The sequence below is a fragment of the Marmota monax genome, unplaced genomic scaffold, assembly GCF_021218885.2.
Source record: "Marmota monax isolate L192 unplaced genomic scaffold, Marmota_monax_Labrador192_F-V1.1 WCK01_AAM20220418_F8-fsc00010, whole genome shotgun sequence".
In the NCBI taxonomy this organism is placed as follows: domain Eukaryota; kingdom Metazoa; phylum Chordata; class Mammalia; order Rodentia; family Sciuridae; genus Marmota; species Marmota monax.
In genome coordinates, this window is record NW_026692321.1 from 20,423,718 (window position 1) to 20,447,559 (window position 23,842).

Sequence of the window (23,842 nt, forward strand, 5' to 3'; positions counted from 1 at the left end):
GTGACAAGAATGTAGATATTTCTATAGATTAAGTGATGGCATTTTCAGAAATGCCATATGACATTTTCAGAAATGTCATAATATCAGGATGGAGAACATGTAGAATTTGAAAACTCAGTTTCCTCTTCTGAGTATCAGCCTCCAGTTACGAATAGGCTGATCCTGAATCCCTAAAGGAAGAAAGGAGCCTGATGTTGACCAGTGGTGCCGGGAAGCAGAGGTGCATGGACAATCGCTTGTGATGGGGTCTGCAGGAAAACAGATCCTGAGGGGGCCAACTCCTCAGCAAGGTGCCCAGTCCAGCCCTGACATCCCAGTGGCTCAAGCTCGGCACAGAACCGTCTGCCCAGCCAAGCCTGGTAGCTGGTCTGCATCAGGGCCCTGGGGACAGAAGTCCGGGGCCCCAGCCTCACCTCACCTTCTCCCCCCCCTCACACCACAGCTCTCTCCCCAGGTGGTGCCATTAAACGTAAACAGTGACTGAAAGGGAGCTGGTTAAGCAAACAAGCTTGAACATCATTGCCAAAGCCATTAACACCCACATGCCATTCAGTGTCTAGTGGTGTCAACAGCCGAGCTCTGGCCCAAGCTGTGACGCCATGCCTCAGCAATCCCTTGCCCCACAGCCAAAAGCCCAGAGGCCCCACTCCACAGCGGCTGTGCGTGTGGTGCAGATGGAGTGTTGTCCTGCAGGTAAGCTGCCCCAGGTGGATCTGGAGAGTCTCTTGTTCCTGCCCAGGCCCTAAGACCAGGAGAGCTTTCCTGGGCAGGCGCTGTGTTCTGAGCACAGGCCAGAGAGGCAGGTGAGGTCAGCGCAGGATGTGGCTTGGGGCTGTGGGAGCCAGGACCCTCTCAGCATGATTCCCATGGGAAGACAGGGAGTCTTGCTTATTCCCTTTGGATTTGAAAGACAGATTCCAGCTCCCACGGATGGGATGCAAAGGGGATGGAGGAAGGGAAAGATTAGCTGTAGGAGCTCCCGCAGGGTCTCCCTGGCAGATGGAGCATCAAATTCTACACCATTTCTCTCCCCAGGGCTCCCCCTGGCCCTGCCACCCAGGAGCAGGATGTGCCAAGTGCAGATCATCTTGGTTCTGGAGCATCCAGGGGAGAGCTTCCCGTGTGCAGGGCCCACTATACACACCATCCTATTTCCAGGAGACCCCTGTCCAGAGTGGAGATGGGAGTGGGCTCTGGCTTAAAAAAAAAAAAAAAAATATATATATATATATATATATATATATATATATGTAATTGGACACCATATCTTTATTTATTTATTTTTACGTGGTGCTAAGGACCTAACCCAGTGCGTTGCACGTGCTAGGAGAGCACTCTACCGCTGAGCCACAACCCCAGGCCCTCTGTCCACTAGCACAGGGTCCATGCTGGGTGAGTCTCCGCGGCTCCAACTTAGTTCCCCTGGGCTGTGATGAAGAGGCAAGAGCTCTGGGCCCTACCTTTCATAGCTGAGCAACTTTGGACAAGTTACTAATCCTCTCTGGGTTTTAAGTTTCTTATGTGCAAAACTGGATTAAAGATACCACTGCTGCAGTGCTCCTGGTGGTTCAGCCCTGGGTGATGAGTGGGAAAGAACATTGGGCTTGGATCTGGGAGTCCTAAACCCAGTCTAGGCTCTGAGTCACAGAGTAGCTCTGCTTTTCCTTGCCTCAGTTTCCTACCCTGTGTAATGGGAGTAAGGAGGAATGGACTAGGTCAAGCGCTCTCTGGCAAGTTCTGCCCCAGTCCTTGTTGTTTTCCTGCCACAGGGTGGGGTTGTCCCCAAGAAGAAGGGAAGGGGGGGACACAGCTGGACATCTATCCATCCATCCAACTGTGGTGGGTCAGAGGGTCCTGTCTAGTTTTCTAGTCCTTCTGGTATGGGACCAAGGAGGACATTGTTAAGGGCATTCTACCAGTAGAAGTGGTGCTTCTTTCCTAGGTTTGCCAGGGCCCCAGTGCCCAGGCTGCCCATTGGTCACCTGGATGGGTCCCTCAGACTCAGGATCCAGGAGAGAAGGGTCACATTGCCAGACTTTGTTACTGAAGTGGGCACCTAAGCCAAAGGCTACCAGTTCAGGATCTAGAGCCTTCCCTGGGCTTCCTCCTGAAGGGCTAAAGCCACTCACCACGCAAATCTTCCAGTCACCCTGGAGAGGACTGAATGGATGTGGAGGAAGAGACTTGGACCAGAACCTTCTTTTGAACTTCCTGTTGGGGGACTTTAGTCAGGACTTTTAACCCCCGAGGAAGGTAGATGCTATTCAATGAGACATTCATTAGCTTGAAAAGCTGAGGTCTGGCACCTAGTAGGTGCTCACCAAACACTACCTAAATCTGAACCTGGTTGTAGGTGCATTAAGGTGTTACAGATGGGAAAAGACACTGACCCTCTAGCCCTCAGGACCTCCAGGAGGGTCCTAGAGCAGGTGCCTCACATGTCCCCATCTGTAAAGGGCAGCCAGCCAGTGACGGTCCCCTTCTCAGAGCTGATGGCTGGGTAGGAAGTGGGCCATGCAGTGAGAGGCTCACCTCACCCCTTCCCCAATGCCGAGAGCCTACTCTTCACATGCCCATTGGAGATGGAACTTGGGCTGTCAGCTAAGGAAACCAGGGCAGAAGGAAGAGGAAATGACTACAGGGATAAAAAGCATCATCTGATGCTCCATGCCTGGGCTTCCCTAGGCACCTGAGTCCAGTTCTCTCCCATTCCACCTCCTGACCTCTGAGAAATAAGTCTGAGCATCTTGCCCCATATATTTCTATGGATTTCCTCTCTAGAGGGGTCACAGGTCAGCCTGAGCTTGCCAGCTGTCCATAGCCTGTTCTGGCATTGGTGAACTTTTGGTTTGTAGATGCAGCAGAGTACTGGGTGCTGGGTGGTTCCCTGAGAGCTCTGGCTGAGTTGGGATCGCAGCCCTGATGGACACCAGAATCTTTATGAAAAGAACCTATGCTTAAGTTGCACTCTAGGCCAACTAAATCCAAATGTGAGGGTGTGTCCCGGTGGATATAGGTACCTTTAAAAGATCTTCCCAGGTAGCTCCAACATGTAGCCACCATGTGGAGGAATAACAGTTACCTTAGGTCAGAGCCGTGACCATGAACCTCAGTGTTTTCCACTGTCTATTCTCGTCCTGCTTCATGGTATTGAGAGCAATGTGCTTCTCTTTTTCTTCAGTTCTCTAATCTAAAACATGATTTGTATTCCTTTCATTTTTTTTTCTAGAATGTTCTGTAAGCGAATCTTCTTGTAATAGTCAAAGCCTCTGTCCACCGGGGCTCACCCTCACATTTGGATTTAGTTGGCCTAGAGTGCAACCTGAGTGTAGGCTCTTTTTCAAGATTCTGGTGTCCATCCAGGCAAGCACTCCTTCCTTTATTCTGACTTTAATTCATTTATTTATTCATTCAATGCTAGCTGCTGGAGATATAGCAAAGGTCAAGGCAGGCCAAGTGTCCTCTCTCAGGGGGTGACCATCTTTTCTGTAAGTATTTGCTTTGTCAGTCTTTCTCTTTTCATTTACAAGAATATAATATTTAAAACTTGTGGTTTCTTTTTTTCTGGTCCTTCTTTCTTTCTTTATATATATATATTTTTTTATTTTATTTTTTTTATTGTTGGTTGTTCTAAACATTACATAGTTCTTGATATATCATCTTTCACACTTTGCTTCAAGTGGGTTATGAACTCCCATTTTTAGCCCATATACAGATTGCAGAATCACATCAATTACACATCCATTGATTTACATATTGCCATACTAGTGACTGTCATGTTCTGCTACCTTTCCTATCCTCTACTATCCCCCCTCCCCTCCCCTCCCCACCCCTCTTCTCTCTCTACCCCCTCTATTGACCTTCATTTCTCCCCCTTGTATTATATATTTTTGTTTTATTTATATTTTTATTTATTTATTTATCTATAAATTTATATTTATTTATTTATTTTATTTATATATTTATAAATATATATTTTATATATTTATTTTATATTTTATTTATTTATATTATTTATTTATTTTATTGGGCCTTCTTTATTTTCTCTCTTACTTCTTCACTCCTCAACGAAGCGCTTCTGGTCATTAGTATCTTGATTGTAAGCAAAGCCTCTGCCCATGGCCAGCCAAGCCAGTCCCACTACTAGGATGCTGTGCCTAGGTCCTGTGCTAGAAAACAGGCACCAGTAGGTCCCTATCCAAGATGACAGGCCACTGCACACTTCCTGTCACATGGTTACAGCTTGGCCAGCATGAGGACCTGGGTTTTCCTTGTGGGAGGAAGAGGATGAGAGGTTCCTTTGACCTGCACTCTGCTCATATAACCTGCACTTACCCTTCTTCCTGATGCCCAGAGCAATTAGTGGGCCTTCATTCTAGCTGTTCCCTAGCACAAGGGAATTGTGCTAGTTACGCCTTTAACCAGAAGAAAAACAGATCTAAGTCTTATTTTTATCAAATTCTAGAGATTTCTTTGTATTTCCACTAGTAAGATAGTTGTTTTCAAATATTTTTGACTATGACCCTCCTTAGGAGATGCATATGCCCTCACTACATGGGGCTGTAACAAGTTTCCCTAATACATTACTTACCCTCAGATATTGTGTTCTATTTCATTTTTTCCCCCAATGGGCTGATCATTTACCAAGTTAAATTCTTTGGATAAAAATGAGTTCTAACCCTCTTTTCTAAGGCCCATTCTGTTTTAAACCACAGAGGCCCTGAGCTAGAGGCTTGGTCTCGCGCCCCCTTGTGGATTCTTGGGAAATAGCAACTCCTTAGCTTTTTCAACCCCCCAGATGCCTTCTGAGCAAGGCATGCACTGCCACCCCTTCACGGTGGGAGTTCCTGAACCTGTGTCTGTCCCATAAATCTACAGTGGAGCATCTTAGCTTCTCTGGGAACTGTTCCCTTCACAGAAAATCAAAGAACAAAGTTTATGGACAAGTGACAGAGTTTATCTCTGGCTTTAGATGACTACTTTTCCCCTAATTTTTCCCTCCCTCCCTCCCTCCCTTCCTTCCTTCCTTCCTTCCTTCCTTCCTTCCTTCCTTCCTTCCTTCCTTCCTTCCTTCCTTCCTTCCTGCTGGGAATTGAATCCAGGCCCTTGTGCATGTGAGGCAAGCACTTTACCAACTGAGCTATATCCCCCACCCTCCTTATTTTCATAGACACATAGAGAGGCAGGTGTCATTCAAGCTCATTTGTCTAAAGGGGCCACCATAGTCCCTGGCAGGAGTGTCCATGAAGTGCTGCTGCTTTCCCCGCCTCTCACAGCTGATGAGGATTCCTGGATGTATTGATGGGACTCTGAGCTCCTTCCATCTAAAAGGCAGTTCAGCCTGGTTTATACCACATTGCCTCTCAGAGATTAAATACTTGTTAAAAAGGCATTTCTCATTTTTTCTAAATGTAAAGAGGTTAGAGTCTGGCCATGCAGAGGGCAGGAGTGAGTGCCTGGCAGGTAGAGTTGTAGGGACAGACCAGGCAAGGCACTGAAGATAGCATAAACAGTTTTTATTTGGCTGCAGCCAGGTTCAGAGGGTACAGCTCTTGCTATAATCAATCAATCCCCTGAACCCCAAGTTCAGGAAGTTTCAGAGTTTTATACCCAGCATGTAAGGGGAGGGGCTCAGAAGTTCACAGTCTGCAGAAGTTCACATAAAAGCAGCTTTTTCTTTCACTGTTTTAGGCAAGTTAACCCTTCAAGGACAACACCTGAGTAAGGAGAGCTTCTTCTCTCCTTCTTTCCTCCCCCTCCAGCTGTTACCATGGAGCCCAGTTGTAACTTATCTTAAAAATGTACACATCTCTGTGAAGCCCAGCTCAAGGCCAAAGGCCTTGTTTGCACATTTCTACAACGTACTATACTGGATATGTTTGTGAAAACCTAGTAAGGGGGTGTCCAGCACCTGGAGTGCTGATATCTTCCTGGCTAGTGGCCAAGTAAACAGGTCGACAGGAAAATAGGAAGTTTATCTACATTGGACTCTTTCGCAGAGACTCTTTTGCTGACAGTCCTAAAATCAGCCATGGTGAAGAGGGCTTTTGTGTGGAGAAAGGGGGTGCCACTTCAGAGTCAGGCTGCTTCTGCCCTTGCCCAGCATCCTCCCCACCCATCTCTAACTGGACTAAGGATGAGCGGGGAACCTGTGGATGTTCACTCCATCCAAGCAGGTGCAGTGATGTTCCTTAAAGTGGCTGGTGGCATGAGCTGGTTCCTACCAGAGAGACAGAACTGTCAGTCTCTCATTGAACTTGTGGGCAGTTAAGTAAAGCAGACAGGTGTCCAGGTACTTAGAAGCATCTGTGCTCAAATGATTCCTCTAGACCTTGACCTTAGGTACATTTTATTCTTCCTTTACTGTGAATGCTGCCTTCTTCCACGTCCTGGGGCTAGAGCGTCAGAGCTCACATCCTAGCATGACCCAACAGCATTATGCAGAGGCTGAGGCTCAGCCTGTGACCTGGCTACATCATGTTTTACCAAGAAGCTGAGAAAGGAGGACAATAACCTAAAATCAGGGCTGTAGGGATAAAGGGCTGCCCACTTCAATAGAACTATAACTGTGATTTTTCAAATATGAGAAAAGTGTCCAGGTCAGCCAGAACAGCAAGATCTGGGATGGATAACAGGGACCAGCTCGGGACTCCAAGCTAGATCCTAGGAGTCAGATTCTGGGTCCTGCTGTCACAGGGATGGCCACAAGTCAAGGACAGTTTAAATATATTTGTGCATATTAATCATTTTTTTGGTGGGGAAAAATGACAGTTTCACTCTTAAGGGATTTTGTCACTTGGGCTTTCAATTCCAGCTCTGTCTGCCCCACTTAGATCCCATCCAACATTCCCAACTTCGTGTACCCAAAGGAAACTGCTGATTGTGTCCAATTCAGTTCAGTGGCTCATCTCTCTGGCTCGAGACTCCCAATTCAACACTCAGACAATACATAAGTGGTGTGTGCATGGGCCCAATGCTCTCAGCCACCCATAGATTTGGAGGTGTGGGGGACAAACAAACCTGTTTGTGTCATACACACCAGAGAACCGGGTGGCACTCCTGAGATATGGTGGGAATATATTCCAGACTAAGAAGAGAATTTAACCGCCACTTGGAGGGGGCTTTTGTGGTTTACAGTTGTCACAAAATACCTGTATTCCCTGGGTCTTTTATCCCCTGGCTTGCAGTGGAGAGGGTTGAAGCCAAGTTAAGGGACATGCCCAAGTTCTCATGGCTGCAGTGGATTTGGAATTCCAGTCCAGAGCATGGAATTTCCCAGCCTGCACTCCTCCCAGTGCAGTCTCTACTGATGATTTCTGGTCACTCGTCCCCATGGAAGGTTGCATGAAGGCAGCTGTGGGGACCTGGTGTCTGTGACTAGAACATGCTACCTGTTTGACTCATCTGCCTCGATGTTAATATTTATCATTTACAGCCAGTCCCTGCCCCCTTTCAAAGGTGAACACAGTAAAATTTATGACAGGTGCACTATCAGATCCCAGAGGAGCACAAAAGCAGCAGGAATCATCCCAGCCCATCTATCTGTAGAAGGAAGTCATTCACCCAGAGTCCTGAGACACCTGGAGCATTCTGGAATGGGGCTGCGGCAGGGTGTGTTCCTCTCGTGGCTGCTGCTGCTGCTGCTGCTGGGGCAAGGTAAGTGTGCCTTCTGCTCAGAGACAGCTGATGCCTCCGCCCTGTTGGTGTCCTCTATTGCGTAGGCATGGTGTGTGGGAGCACAGTGTCTTTTTGATGAGACAAAGCACAAAAGGAACAGTTCAAACGCAACAAGGCTGTTTGGCCTCTTGTTGGGTGGGAGGTGCACCTATCTGCAAAGTGACCCAGGGTTAGGTGCCCCAGAGGCTGTAGGTTGAGAAATGCAGGTAAGAAACGCAGCCAGGGTGCAGCGCTGGCTGTGGTGGGCGACTGTGTAGAGTCACGGAGGCCTGTATCCTAGCTCTTTGTGCTGTATGGCCTTGGGCCAGTTCTTCTACTTCCCGACCTTGATTTCCACCACCCCACCCTACCCAGCCCCGTCTTTAAAATGTAAGTACCACTAGTAATGATGCTTTGATCATTACTATTACTATTTATGGGCTTTGTTTATTGCTGAAAGGATACAGGAAGAGAGATCAGGATGACAAATTCTAGGAAACAGCCTATTGAGCTTCCACAGAGCTGTGTGGGCTACAGGCTGGGTCTGCCTTCCCCCTGGTGATCAGAAGCAATGGTCCTTCAGCCTCTCCTCCCTGTCTCTGATTCTTCCTTGGTTTAAGAAGGTAGAATCTTTCAACTCTTGGGCCCTTAAACATGACCTTTCAACCTCTCAAGATGAGATGCCTGAGCGTGGAGCAGGAAGGCCCTTGTCCTTGAGCCCCCAGAGGTAAAGGAGGTTTGGGGCAGAGACCTGGCCTTCAAGCCAGATCCTCACCAGCCTCAGGGGATGAACAGTGCTGCTTCACAGGCTGCTGCATTTCCCGATTACTGAGGAAGCTAAGGAGTTGTTTTTTTCTTTTCATGCTTCTCAATCATTAGATTCCTCTTTTCTTTAAGTCTTTCCCCCAGTTTTTTTTTCCGTTGACTTTTAGAAGTTCCCGTGTGTGCTCTGAATTGGTTCTTTGGTGGTAATATATGTATGGTAAACATCTTCTCCCACTCCAAAATGGTCTTTCCATTATCTTTTTTTTTTTGAGGGGGGTTAATTTTTTAGCTAGGTATATCTCTTTATTTTAAAATTTTTTTATTAGTTCTAATCAATTATACTTTATAGTAGAAAGCTCTTCATTTGATTCATTGTACACAAATGGAGCAGAATTTTTCACTTTTGTGGTTGTGCATGAATTAGAGTCACACTATTTGTGCAATTGTACATGTGTCTAGGGTAATGATGTCTGTCTCATTCCACTGTCTTTCCTCCTCTTTGGCGCCTCCCTTCTCCCCTTTGTCCCATTCAGAGTTTCTCCACTCATCCCGTGTCTCTCCCATAAGAATTAGCATTCACTTATCAGAGAAAACATTTGGTCCCTGGTTTTTTGAGATTGGCTTATTTCGCTTAGCATAATATTCTCCAACTCTATCCATTTACCTGCAAATGCCATAAGCTTATTCTCTTTTAATGATGAGTAATATTCCACTGTGTATATATAACATAGTTTCTTTATCCATTCCTCTATTGAAAAGATAGAAAAATGGTGGGCAAAATTCTCAATTTTGTGAAAGTAAGCAAAAACCACCCAAACGAGAACAAACAGAGGCTATTTATTCAGAGCTTGATAGAGTAAGCTGCCATAATTCGCCCTTGGTGGAGACCCAAAGACAGACTGGGGAGTAGGAAAGCTTTGGGTCTGTTGATTGCAGGCTGGTGGTGCAGGGACACGGGAGGCTAGGGGCATGGGTTGGCATCTTGGGGAGCATATTTGGCTTTCTCTGGTTGGTCCTGAGATGGAAGCAGGAAGGAAATATCCAGAAAGGGGCAATTGTTAACCGAGCCCTGACCATCTGGGCTGATGGCTGCAGAGGTCATGGTGGCCCCTGGGTCAGTTAGGGCAGATCACAGTTCAGAATTCTGTACCATATGTGGGCTGGCCATTATCTGTTTGTATATTCTGTGTTGATTCCTAGGTATATGAATTTGTAATGTTTTCCCTTATGGACTGTGCTCTTTGTGTCTTAAATTATTTAAGAACTCCTGTGGGGCACCTTTTGCAACTCAGGAGGCTAAGGCAGGAGGATTGCAAGTTTGAGGTCAGCCTCAGAAGCAAGAACCTCAGCAACTAGTGAGAATGTCTCAACACAAAAAGTTAAAAAGGGCTGGGGATGTGGCTCAGTGGTAGAGCACCCCTGGGTTGAAATCTCCAATACCTTAAACAAAAAAGTCTCTCTTACACTCTATTACTGACTCCACCCCCAGCTCTTTCCCACAGCTCTGAAGAGCCACCTCTGTCCACAGGTGAAGGATTCCCTATGACTCCATGTGTTTCAGAGGGCCCTCTTTTGCTTGGTTACCCCATTTTTCTATCCCTGGACCAGTAAAACCTTGTTTTAATTCTGTAGTTTCATAGTAAGTTTTGTTATCTGACAAAATAAGCCTTTGGAAGCTTCTTGGCTTTGAATTTCCATATAAATTTAACTATCAGCTTGTCAATTTCTACCAAAGAAAAATCTATTCGGATTTTGACAGAGATTGCTTTGAATTCCATGAATCAAGTTGAGAAAACAGATTTTTATGACAGTGAGTCTTGCCAAACACGAACAAGCATTTAGATCTTGAGTGCTTCTCAAAGATTTCTCTGTGGAGGTCTTGCACATATTCTGTTAAATGTATTCCTAGGTATTCATATTTTTATTGTATGGCAAATGGTTTTTTGATTTCTTTATTTTGGAAATATTTGCTATACATATATAGAAATGAAATAGATTTTTACATCTCAATTTTTGTACCCAACAAAATTCTTAGAAATTTTAACTTACTTTGCACATTCTTTAGGGTCTCCTATGCACACAATCCTGACAATAATAGTTTTGCTGATTCCTTTTTAACCTGTATACCTCATTTCTGTTTTGTACTTTATTGTGCTGGCTGGTGCCTGGTCTGTACTTTTTCATAGAAGAGATGGTTGGAAGCATTTTTACCTTATTCCCAAGTTCAAAAAGAAAATGTTTAATTTATCATCAGTAGGTATGGTGTTTGCTCTAGGGCTTTTTTTTTTTTTAAGATACTGTTTGACTAAAAAACTTGTTCTCAGCAAAAGCAACAATCAGTGAGGTGAATAGAGAGCCTACATAAAGGGAGCAAATCTTTACCACAAGCATATCAATACAACACTAATATGTAGGATATATAAAGCACTCAAAAACCTTCCACCCCAAAAAGAAACAACAAATAGCCCAATCAATAAATAGGCTAAGGAACTGAACAGACACTTCTCAGAAGAGGATATACAATCAATCAATAAACATATGAAAAACTGTTCAACATCTCTAGCAATTAGAGAAATGCAAATCAAAACTACTCTAATATTTCATTTCACTCCAGTCAGAATGGCAGCTATAAAGAATACAAACAACAATAAGTGTTGGCAAGGATATGGGGGAAAAGGCACACTCATACATTGCTGGTGGGACTACAAATTGGCACAGCCAATCTGGAAAGCAGTATGGAGATTCCTTGGAAAACTGGGAATGGAACCACCATTTGACCCAGCTATCCCTCTTCTCAGTCTATACCCAAAGGACTTAAAAACAGCATACTACAGGGACACAGCCATATCAATGTTTATAGCAGCACAATTCACAATAGCTAAACTGTGGAACCAACCCAGATGCCCTTCAGTGGATGAATGGATAGGGAAACTTTGGTGTATATACACAATGGAATATTACTTAGAATTAAAAGAGAATAAAATCATGGTATTTGCAGGTAAATGGATGGAGTTGGTGAATTATAACACTAAGTGAAGTAAGCCAATCCCAAAGGCCAAGTGTTTTCTTTGATATGAGGATGCTGACTCGTAATGGTGATGTGGGGGCAGCATGGGAAGAATGAAGGAACTTTAGGAATGAAGGCAAAGGAGAGGGAGGAGAAGGGAGGGGTTAAAGGGGTAGGAATGATGGTGGAATGAGTTAGACATCATTACCCTACGTACATGTATGAAGACACCAGTGGTGTGAAAATACTTTGTGTACAATCAGCGATTTGAAAAATTCTGCTCTGTATGTATAATTGAAATAAACTATATTCTGCCATCGTGTATAAAAAATTAGAATAAATAAATAATTTAATTTTTTTAAAAAAGATACTGTTTGAGTATTCCTAATCTGAAAATCCAAAGTCTGAAATGCTCCAAAATCGAACTTTCTGAGCATAGGACAATTTGAATTTTAGAGTATTTCTGAACACAAATTGGATGCTCATCAGGCCCCAGCCATTTCAGAGAAGGGATGCTTGATCTGTACTCCTCACGAGACTAAGAAAGTTCTATTTTATTCCTAATTTGCAAAGAAAATTTTTGAAAGTTGTAAGTGAATGTTGAATTGTTGTCTGGTCCTTTTTTTTGTCATTTATTGGCTTGATTGTGTAATTTACTCCTCTGATCTGATAATCTACTGAGTTAATAGATTTTTATTTTTTTAACCCTTGGTTATTAGATTCATCAAAGACTACACATTGCATTTATTTATTATGCATCTTCAATCTCTTTAAATCTAGAATAGTTCTTTGTCCTTTTTATTTGTTACTTTCTTTTGTGTCTCTAAGAAATTAGGCTGTGGGCTGTGTGCACGTGTGTGTCTGTGCACCTTAAATTGAATCTGTCCAAATTCTTTCTTTCTTTTTTTTTTTTTTTTTTTTGGTATTGGGAGTTTAACTCAGGGTCACTTTTTCTGACCTATGTCCCCAAACCTTTTTTTTTTTTTGAGATAGGGTCTTGCTAAATTGCTAAGGCTGGTCTCAAACTTTGATCCTCCTTTTCAGCCTCCCCAGTTGCTGGGATTACAGGCATGCTGCTAAAATCTGATTAAACTCTTTTGGCAGAAATACAGCATAGATCATTTTGTGTCCTTTGTGTGCATTCAGGCAGGGAACACAGTGATGTTGGAGAATTCCCGCATTGGTGACTTTAAATTTGATTATTTGGCTAAGGTGGCTTCTGCCAAATTTCTTCCTTGTAAAGGTAGCTCCTGTCTTTGTGATTCATAAATTATCTGCAGAAGATCCTGTGAGCCCGTGTGACTATCATTTACCCAGTGGGTTTTCCCATGGTTTTAGTATTCACTGATGTTTCTTGCTGAGTTATTACCAGAGTGAGTGTAAAATGGAGATTTTTTTTTGTTTCTACTCTTCCCTCTGTCTTCTATTGTTAGTTGACTTTTCCCCATAAATGAGATTCCCTTCTCTTATAGGGGAGTTCAATTAAATATTTTTTGATGGAATTGATTTGTTTTTTTAAAGATAAAAACATATAGTATAGTAGCAAAAATAAGTGCACAACTTTAGTTATAATTATTATTTTTATACTATAATATAAGGTGCTTTTTCAGGCATATTATGAAGCAGTTAAAAGTGAGAGGTTGGACACTGCACATTGTATTCATTTCCTAGGGCTGCTGTAACAAATTAACAAATTACCACAGACTGAGAGACTTAAAATAGCAGAAAATTATTTTCTCATATTTCTGGAGGCTTAAAGCCCAACATCAAGGTATTGACAAAGCCACACTCCCCCAAAGGCTCATGAGAAAGCTGTTTCCTTGCCTTTTCCAACTTCTGGAGTCTGCTGACATCCCTTGGTTTGTAGATACTTTGTGCCATTCTGTGCCTGCATGTCTACATGGCCACTTTCCCTTTGTGTGTCTCTTATTTTTCAAACAAGTCTTTATTCGTGCATTATAGTTATGCATAATAGTGGGATTTGTTGTTACGTAGTCTTACATGAACACAATATAATTTGGTCAATTTTACTCCCCCAAACTCCCCTCTCCTTCCCCTCCTCTTTCTCTCCGGTCCCCTTCCTCTACTCTACTAAGCTGTCTTCTATTTTCATGTTTTATCTTTTTCACATGAAATGGATTTAAGACTCTCTTATTAATCATTGTGTTGTAATTTTCGTTTTTCTTTTCTGTCATCATCATCATCACACACACTGGGGATTGAACCCAGGACTTTGCACATGCCAGGCAAGTGCTCTATCACGGAGTCGCATCCCCAGTCTTCTTCTTCTTCTTTTTTTTTTTAAATTATTTTGAGGCAAATTCTCACTAAATTGCCCAAGCTGGTCTGGAACTCTTGATCCTTCTGCCTTAGCCTTCTGAGTAGCTGGCGTTACAAGCATGCGCCACCCTTTTTGACTTCATTTTTTATGTTGATGCCCAAGTTACTATTGCAGATTTGGCCAATGAGAGCCCCTTCAAGGTGACTCCTCTGTGCTCAATTTTCAAGTACTTTTGAAATTCATGGAAAAAGATATTCTAAGTTTAACTTCCTATTTCCCGTGGAATATGGCTAACCTCATATTTTCCACTGCTGGAATTGGCTGTTTCTTCAAAGTTCCAAGTGGTAAGGGATGTTGTTTAGCAACCAAGGTCTGCGTGCTAGGAATGTTTGTTGTTGCTGGAGTGTTGCTATGTCTAGGCCCTTTGGGTGACAGAGCTTTGAAATATAGTTTTCTTAAGAAAAAAAAAAAATACAATGAATTTATACAGATATCTTTAATTTCAGTCAGAATTAGTCTTTCTCCTCTATTTCACCCATTTTGTGCCTATGTTATCCTTCTGGAGAGCAAATCTAAGTTATAAAATGTATTGATGAATTTATTTTTTCCTAAATCCTATAATATGTACAACATAATAGTGGAATTGTTATGAAAATAACAACATTCAATTCTGAACAAATGAAGGTCAGGATTTCTTTGCTGCTCTTTTGTCCTTAGAACCCAGCATACTTGGGGTGTCTAATAGAAATACTGTGTTCAAAATCACTTGGATTGCATCTTTTATTCCCCTCTATGTTATGACTATGTAATTGACATGTTAAACTTGTCTGTTTATATTCAGTTTAGTGTTTCTTGTTGATTTCACTTTATTTTTTTGAATACTTAAATGTTAACATGATTCCAAAGTGAAAATTATAAGAAAAGGTAGACTCAAAGAACTTCTGTCCCCTTATTTAACCTTTCCATTCCATTTCTACCACCCTGTAAGGTAACCAATTTCACTAATTGCATATCTTCTGTTTTTTGAAAACATGTGTTCTTATTTTCTTTATCTTAAAAGATAACTATTGTATATGTTTTTGCAACTTGATTTTTTCCCCTTTTAACTATATATCATGAAGTCAACTATCTAAGTTCTTTAATTTTTTCCAACTTGAGAATATTCTGTCATATATATATTCCACCAGTCTCCTGATATGAAGGTTGGGTTGTTTCTAATATTTTTTTTTTATTATGAATAATGCTGTCGTGGACATTATTATACTATGTCTCTTTCATGTTGTTGGAAATATAGCTTAGGATAAATTCACAGAACTGGGGATTTCTGGGTCAAAGGATAAACACACATATAATTTTGTTAGTTATTATTAAATTTTACTCCTTAAGGATTATACCATTTTTACATTTCCACCAAATATGTATATAAAAATGCCATTTTTCGGTGAGGGATTTGTGGCTCAGCGGTAGAATGCTCGCCTAGCACATGTGAGATGCTGGGTTCGATCTTCAGCACCACATTTATTTATTTTAAATAAATAAATAAATAAATAAAGGTATTGTGTTCAACTACAACTAAAAACAACATTTTTTTTAAATGCCATTTTTCTACAACCTGATAAGTGTGTGTCTAGGCCTTAGAATTTTGGTAAATGTCACAGACGAGAAATGATATTTTAATTTTTCCTACAAAAGAAGTTGAATATGTTTTCATATTTCTAATGACTGTAGTCTCAGTGTTCCCGAAAGCAATGGGAAATGAGTATTTTCTTATTCAGGTAGATGATGGCCTTTGGGAGTGATACATAAATGCATATATAATGTGTGGTCACATTAAGGAAGTTGTCATAAGTTTCCATTTCATTGGGTATTACCCAGAAATCAATATTAAATTTGCAACAGTATTTTCAGCATCTATGAAAATAATCAAGTGTGATTCTTTTCCCTTAGATTTATTATTATGTTAAATTATATTAATAGATTTGATCCAACTATATGTTTCTAGTTAGACTCAAGTTGATCATGGTATGTTTTATTTTTATATATTGCTGAACTTTGCTAACATTTGCTTAGAATTTTTTTTCTTATGTGCTCATGAATGAGATTGAATTTTAATTTTTTTTTTTTTACCGTCTTTCTGGATGTTGGTTTCAGTGTTATAAATTCTCATAAAATGAATTTGGAAATGTTCCTATTCTGTTTTCTGGAATAGTATGTAGTAAGAATGGGACTTTCCCCTCTGATGTTTAGTAATATTATTTTTGGTAGATTTTTTATTGACTACCGAGTCCATTTTTTAATGGTTATAGAATTAGTCATATATTCTATTTCTTTTTAAATTAGCTTTGGAAAGTTTTATTCTAAGAGTATGTCCACTTTGAGTAGATTTTTTAAAAATTGGCATACAATTTGTGTATGATATTCTGTTACTATCTCTTCAATATCTGCAGGTTTTACAGTTATGTGCCCCCCCCCCAACGCACACATGTTTTGTTTTTGAAACTGGTTATTTGGGACTTTTTCCTTTTCCTTTTTGTCCTTTATTGGCAGGGGACTGGAGATTGAACCCAGAATCTTATGCCTGCTGAGCACACACTTTACCTCTGAGCTACATCCCCAACCTCCTTTTTCTGTGATTCATGTTATCAGAAGTTTGTCAACTTTGTTAATATTTTTCAGGAGCTAAGTTTTTATTTAGTTGGTTGTTGTATTTCAGAGTTATCTTTTGCTGCATAGCAAATTGCACTAAATCTTGGAGACTTACAGCAGCAACCTTTGTATTTACTCACAATTCAGCAGAGACATTTGGTCCCTGTTTCCCCATAGTGTCATCTGGAATTAACTTGGAGGGGGACATGTTTGGGGACATTGTGGTGTCTTGGTGCTCCTCCACACAGTCTCAACTTCTTTACATGGAGACTTCAAAAGAGCACAAATAGATGCCACAGGCTTTCTAATGCTTAGGTCCCAAAGTCACTTCTGTTGGTCAATACAAGTTTCAAGGCCAACGCAGATTCAAGGGGAAGGAAATAGACGTCACAGCTTGATGGGAGGAGTTACAAGTTTCATTACCAAAGGCCAGTCCTTGCACAGGGGAGGAAATGCCATGGTCCTCTTTGGAAAAACATACCACAGTCTATATTGCATGTTTGTTTCTGAGTTTATCAATTTCTCTGAGTTTATCTTGCTTGGCATTTGTAGTGTATCTTGGATCTTTGGCTTCACACCTTTGTCAGTTTTGAAGAATTCTTGGTCAGTAGTTCTTGAATTGTTGCCTCTATTCCACTAATTCTGTTTTGGAGGCAATGCTGATAAAATGTTTTTTATTTGGCTTTTTCATGTACAATGTCTTTTATCCTCTCTTCCAATGTAACCATCTTTTTCTATACACATTCTAAGTAATTTATTATGATATATTTAATTTATTCATTCGTTTTCAGTTATGTCTAACTTGCTATTAAAGCTGATCATTGAAGATTTTGAGAATTGGTAATTTTATTTTTCACATTTACACTTAGTTCTTTACCAAATTTACAATTTTTATGTAATTTGGCTTTCTATAAAAACCTCAAATATAAATTGTTTTTAAACCATAGCCATTTTATAGTTTTTGTCTGGTAATTTCAGCACCCACTTTTTTCTAATATTTATTTTTTAGTTTTAGGTGGACACAATATCTTTATTTTATTTTTATGTGGTGCTGAGAATCGAACCCCGTGCCTTACACATGCTAGGTGAGCGCGCTACCACTTGAGCCACATCCCTAGCCCTCAGCACCCACTTTTTGTGATCTGTTTGAGCTTTTTTTTCCTCCCCTGCTACTTCTTGCACATGGATATCTTTTTTTCTTTATGTGCTTGGCTACTTTTTTTGTATGCTACTCAAACTTCTTAAAAGTTTATTTGTGAGATTTTTTGAGGCCTAGAATGAAGGTAACAATCTTCAAAGAGTATATAAATGTTCATTCTGTTGGGCACTGGGAACATTATCATTCAAGGATGACTTCAAACTAGATTCATTGTGTGAGGTTCCCTAAAACAATCAAGTCCCATGCTAAGCACTTACTTACAATTGTCCCAGGACAACCCCACCCCTAACAGTCATGTTTCCACGATGCACAATTTCCTCATATAAAATGCATAGAATTTGTGTATTCCCATGCCCTGTATATTTTAAGTCATCTCTTGATGACTTAATACCTAGTTTAATATAAATAGCTATGATACTGTATTATTGATGGAATAATGATAAGGAAAACATCTGTTATGTGTTCAATGTAGATGCATTTTTATTCAAATATTATCAATCTGCAGCCAGTTGAACCTGTGGGTACAGAATGCACAGGTGCAGAGAGCTGACTATGTACCAGCTCCCATGACCCCCATTCTACAGATGAGAAAACTGAGAAGTTAGGTGACTTGAACAAGGTCATCCAGCTAGTAAATAATGGAGCCTGAATTCAGTTCCAAGTCTGAGTCCAGAGCCAGGGCCATTTGCCAGCCCTCTGTGTGACAATAGAGTCCAAGGGAAGAAAGAACCAAAATTAAACTTCTGTTTAAATTTCAAAGTAGACTCAAGAAACAAAACATACGAAAACAGATTCCTACTTTCAAAATTTCAGCTTGTAAAACAGAAAGAGCATTATCTCCAAACTGCAATTGGCAAAAGCAAGTTGGCAAGGAATCACTGTATCCAATAAAATACAATTTTTTTTCTAGAATTTCATTTTCCTCGAGTGGGTCAGAAGTTCCCCAGGAGATTGCTGTGCCTGTGAATAAAAACTCGTTGCCTTGGTAACGCACCCATGACAGGCCTGTCAATGTGCAGCCAGGAGTGGGAGGGGGATGAACTCATTGTGAGAGCAAAGAAATACCTTTTCCCTACTAAAGCAGGTAAAGAGGTTTCATGTTTGTTTTGCAAGAACTCGGAGTCCTTCCTAGAATTTGGCTTCTCTCCCTCTAGGAATACTATCTTTCTAAATAAGAATGCAGAGGCATGTCAGAGAACTTTTGGTGGCTCAAGAATTTCAGATTATTGACGCAAGAGGGGAAGGGCACCTGCTAGGTCACCTATGTGGCTGGAACTCAGGTGTCATGTCAGGCTCTCTACATCGCTTGCCTTGATCCCTACCCCACCTCCTCTGCATTGACTTCCAAATGCCTGCCCTCAGCAGCCAGCACAGGTTTGGAATTTTCTGTGGGGCCTCAGGAGCTCTGCTTTCCCAAAATGTCACCTGTGACTTACAGATTTCTAGGACTTCCCTGTCAATCATACTTTTCATCAAGTTGTGGTTTCGCTGCTGTCCATTAGCTGAGCACCCTTTGAAGGACACAAGTTGGGCTGAGCCTGACTGGCAGACACTAACCCAACTCTGAGGAACCCTCTGGGGACAGAGAATGGATCTGCAGAAAGCCACTGGAGAAGAATTAAGCACCCAAATAGGTGCCAGTCGCTGTAATAGGAGTCACTGGGTCTCAGGAACCAATCTAGGGATGGATGTGGGCTGGAGAATTCTCAAGAGGGAGGTGAACTCCTTGAGTGCTGCAAATAGAGTGACTAAAATAAACCTAGAAGGTGTGCAAGTGGAGGGAGTCATGCACCCATAGGGGGAGTGGAGCTCTCCACAGGCTGAGGAGCAGGGAGCAAGCTGGCTGGACTAGAGCAGGGCTTGGTTTAAGGGGGGAGGGAAGAGATGGATTCTGTGAGATGTTGACATCTCAGCACAAGGAGAATAATATGATCAGAGTGTCTTTGGGCTTTAAAAGACTTCCAAAATGATTTAAGCTTGATCTTTTATTTTATAGTTATAAAATAAAGGTTGAATGACTGACCCAAGATCACATGGCTGGTCTAGAGTTTAGATTTGCTGTAGTGGGCAATGGGGCTCTTGAGCTGGGGAGTGACATGATATAAGTGGTATTTTAAGCAAGATGAGTCTGCCAGCTTCAGACATAAAAGGTCATATGTTGGAAGAGACGACAAACTGGTGAAGGGAGGCCTCCCGCGGGCTAGGCAAGTGCTCTACTCCTGAGTGACATTCCAGCCCCCAGCAGGCAGTTTGCTGGGCTCTGGGAAAGGCCAGTGTGTTTCTCCTGCTCAGGTCACCATTTTCTTGGTAGGAACAGTGGTTGCAAGGCTTCCTTCCTCCACAACCTCCCATTTGTTTTCTGGGAGAACTTCCTGATGGCGAGACTGTGAGGCCCCCTCATAGTTCCCCGAGATTCCCTTTCTCTTGGGGGCTTCTGGATCATCACCCCTGCTTTCATCCAGCCTTGACCTGCAGTGGCTGAGGCAGACCTGGAGCAGGGAGTGGTTATGGAGGGACTTTGGATAGAAGGAGGCAGAACTCTGGAACCTGCCCTGGCAAAGGACTGCTTGCTCATGGTCACCATGAGACTTAGATCTGGGTCTGCTTCAACTGTCCCCCTAAAAAAGTTGAAAAAGTACAATCTCAAAGTTAATCAACCTCAAGGGCAAAACCGCTGGTCAACTTTGGATATGCCCTCTCCTGTCGGGACTGCCTCCTCTTTGGGGCCCAGGAGGTATGGTGTTGGATATGGAGTGGGCACCAGGGGATGGAGACGAAGGCCCCACTCACTGGTCTCTTTAGAGAATGGATCCTGGAATGGGTGGAAGTGTCTGCCTTTGGCCACTGTTACAGGACACAGTGTTCAGAGAACGGTGGCTTGGGATTTTTCAAACTATCTCTTATGGTTTTTGTAATGTCCTCAGACTAGATGTTGAGGCTATCCACAGGTGGTGACATTGTTAATTCTCGATCATTCTTAGTAAACCTGGATTGACAGTTGAAAATACTGGTCTCATAGACATAGCACAGAAAACATTTCCCACATGCTGGCAACTCGGGGTGGAAGACCAGACTTCCTATAACTTCCTTCAAAAAAGTCTGTGGTCTCCAGGAAGGCATACCCCAGACTAGGTTAAAGAGAACTGAGTTCCACCCGTGTTCTGTTAGCCACTTCCCAGTGGGCTGGGCACATTTGCTAGCCTCTCTGGATCCCAGTTTTCTGAGGCAGCAAACAAGGTAGTCTCAGAGGCCTGCCCCATCAGCGGCTCTAGAATTCAGAGATAAATATTCAAAAGCCAACTGAGCTGCCCTAAAGAGGCTCTCTGGGCCCTGGTGTCACCTTCCATTGGCTGTGGCATGTGACTGACCCAGCATCACCTGACAGAGAGGATGCCTGTGCTCTTCTGAGCTCCTGGAGTTTTGAGGTCAGAGCAGCAGCCAGGCATGTGACTCGTGGTTTTCTGACTTAGTCCCACAGTTGGTCACAGGAAGGGAACAGCTCACAGGTTCACAGCTGCCCACAGGCCCTGCATATGAACGAGAATTGACAGTCACCCAGAGGACCTGCTTACAGTCCAACTTGGTGCGGGGACCACACTGCTGGCTTCCATCCTCCCCTTCCCTGCTCACCAGCATGGCTTTCTGCTTAGCGGATGGCAGTGCGGGCTTGAGGCCTGCCCTCCCCTTGGTTTCTGGGAGCCTGTGGCCTCTCTGAGTCTCTAAAAATGCCAAGAGGTTCATAAACCCTGCCTCTAGAGTCGCTGTGAGGTCATTACCCTTCACAAAGGACCCAAGAATTTATTGTGCACTGAGGCATGACCTCAGTTCCATGGTACTGTCCTTGGCCTCCCTCCCTAGTGCCCAGGGGACGCACCTTCTGTTCATCCAGGAAGACCAGGCACCTCCCGAGTGTCCCGACTGCCCTCTCCTGCTTCCACAGCAGTTTTCTGATCTTTGATCCTCCCAACAACCCCAGGAAGAAGGCAGGGAAGTCTCACTCCATTTATAGGTGAGGATGAAATCCTTGACCAAGGTCAGCAAGTGGCTGTCCTTCCTCAAGGAAGGGCTCAAGGGAGGAAAACTGTGCTCCGGACACAAAATAAGTGGACAAACATCAAGGGAATCTACAAATTAGACAGCATGTGCTGCTCTAATTTGGTTTGTGAAATTACCCCGCCCATCTCTGGCCAGCTGCTGGGCTAAACAATTTGGGTTTCCTCGTAAAGTCAGGCTCTTAACCTTAGAAGCTCATGAATGTCACCTGAAGGACTTTTTAAACTGCCCATGCACAGCTCACCCAGGTCCCACCCAGGTCAATCAAATCTGAATCTGTGGAGGGGTGGTCCAGGCAGCTGGGGAGGGGTCAACAGACACTGCTTTAGAAAGTGTGTCTCGGGTCAGGTGCTGTAATGGCTCTTTTTCAGTTTCAGACCCTGAGGTAGCAGCTCTGTGCTACCTGGATGACTGAGCTCAGCCAGGTGTTCCTCTGAGTGTGCACAGGTGTTTTTCTCTTTCATTGCCATTAGAGTGGAAAAATACATGTATTTTTCCCTTGCTGACATTACTGAGGTGGAGATTTTTCAAGGAGCTCAAAGCCCTTCATAGATTCATGAGCTTGAAGAGTTCCCTTGGGGTCTTGTGATTTGGGTTCAATGATGCCACAAGTGTTTTGATAATTTCTTCCACAGTGTCTCAGGGTACTATGGAAACAAGCAAGAATTTTTCTTCCCATATACCTGGTAGGAACAGAGAATGGGAATGGGACCCAAGTCTTTCTAAGAGTCAGTGGGGACATAATTGAAGAGCCCTAAGTATCCACTTGGGTTTTCAGGTCTGGACACTCCTGTTCAGATTCCAGGTAGAGCCTCTGTGACATCCCAGGGCAGTTAGCATGCATGACTCACACCATCAAGTTAAACACAGGGACTCTGGAGCATTTAACTTGAAATCCCAGAATACTGAGGCTGGAAGGAGCTGAAAGATTATCCATGTCAGCCGCCTCTGATGCTAAGATTATAATGACTATAATTACCAATTAGTACATCTTTCTGTGTGTCAGACACTGTGCTATGTGTTTACATGCATTTAGTTCTCACAAGTGCATGAGAAAGGTATTACCAGGTTCAATTTATAGGTGAGGAAACTGAGGTTGACAAGTCCAAGGGTGTCTAAACTTTTAACCTCTCCCTCTATGTGTGCCACATGTGCACCATGATTCCTGGCACCTGTGTGGACCAGTACCCTGGATAGTGCCTTCTTGTTTGAGTAGCTCCAGCTATTCTGACAAGTGGTGGCCTGTCTCTGCTGGCCCAGCCTGGTTTGGGGGCCACATAATCAAGGCAAGTGCCCTTGGTACCTAGTCCTGAAGGTACTGAGGAAGCTCCCATAAGCCCTTCTCCGGGTCCTTCTTGCTGTGTTTAGATATAAGAGCTGCCTGTTTAGGTTTTGGTGTTCACTGTTCAGTCTATGGAATTCACAATTTCACTTTGACCATCCCACCCTGAGGGGGCTGGTGCTAATCACCAGCGATGCCATCCTCTGGTTTCACCTGTATGACCTCCTTTCAGTAGTAGTCTAGATCAGGAGTTGGTTGGCAAACTGTGGCCCCTGGGCCAAATCCAATCTATTGCATAATTTGATATAACCCCAAAGCTAAAAGTGATCTTTAAATTCTTCTCCTTTTTTGCATGTCTGCATCCAGTTGTTCCAACACCATTTGTTAAAGCATTTCTCTACTGTGTTGCCTTTGCTGTTTCTTATTTATTTATTTATTTATTTTTAGATGGACACAATATATTTTATTTATTTATTTTCATATGGTGCTGAGGATTGAACCCAGTGCCTCACGCATGAGAGGCAAGCATTCTATCATTGAGCTACAACCCCAACCCTGCTGTTTCTTATTTATTTATTTATTTGGTACTAGGGATTGAACCCAGGGGTGCCTTACCATTGAGCTACATCCACAGCCCTTTTTAATTTTTATTTTGAGACAAGTTCTCACTAAATTGCTAAGGATGGCCTTGAACTTGAGATCCTCCTTCCTCAGTCTCTCATGTTGCTGGGATTCTAGGTGGGTGCCACTGCTCCTGGCACCTTTGCTTTTTATCAAAGAAAGGTTAACTATATTTATGTAAGTCTATCCGGGTTCCCTGTTCTGTTCAAATTGATCTATTCATGTTTTCTTATGCCAATATCACATTGTGTGATTAACATAGCTTTATAGCAAGTCTTAAAATTGGATAGGATCAGTCTTCTCACTTTGTTCTCCTTTGACATTACATTGGCCATTCTGGGTCTTTTGCCCCTCCATATATGCATTCTTTTC

At 42.7% G+C, this 23,842-nt stretch overlaps 1 protein-coding gene across 5 annotated transcripts in view; it reads left to right on the top strand.

Moving 5' to 3' along the window:
• The first annotated feature begins 378 nt into the window (after positions 1-378).
• Positions 379-23,842, top strand: part of Plb1 (phospholipase B1) — a 126,602-nt gene continuing 103,138 nt past the window's right edge. The window contains exons 1-3 of one of the 5 annotated variants that reach the window (XM_046441548.2): positions 379-693; positions 3,422-3,488; positions 7,484-7,656. In XM_046441548.2, coding sequence (XP_046297504.1) covers positions 7,596-7,656 — 61 coding nt within the window. In that variant the 5' untranslated portion in view covers positions 379-693; positions 3,422-3,488; positions 7,484-7,595. The remainder of the gene's footprint in view (positions 694-3,421; positions 3,489-7,483; positions 7,657-23,842) is intronic. The other 4 variants (XR_006851207.2, XM_046441546.2, XM_046441544.2 and 1 more) reach the window with 4 other exon arrangements.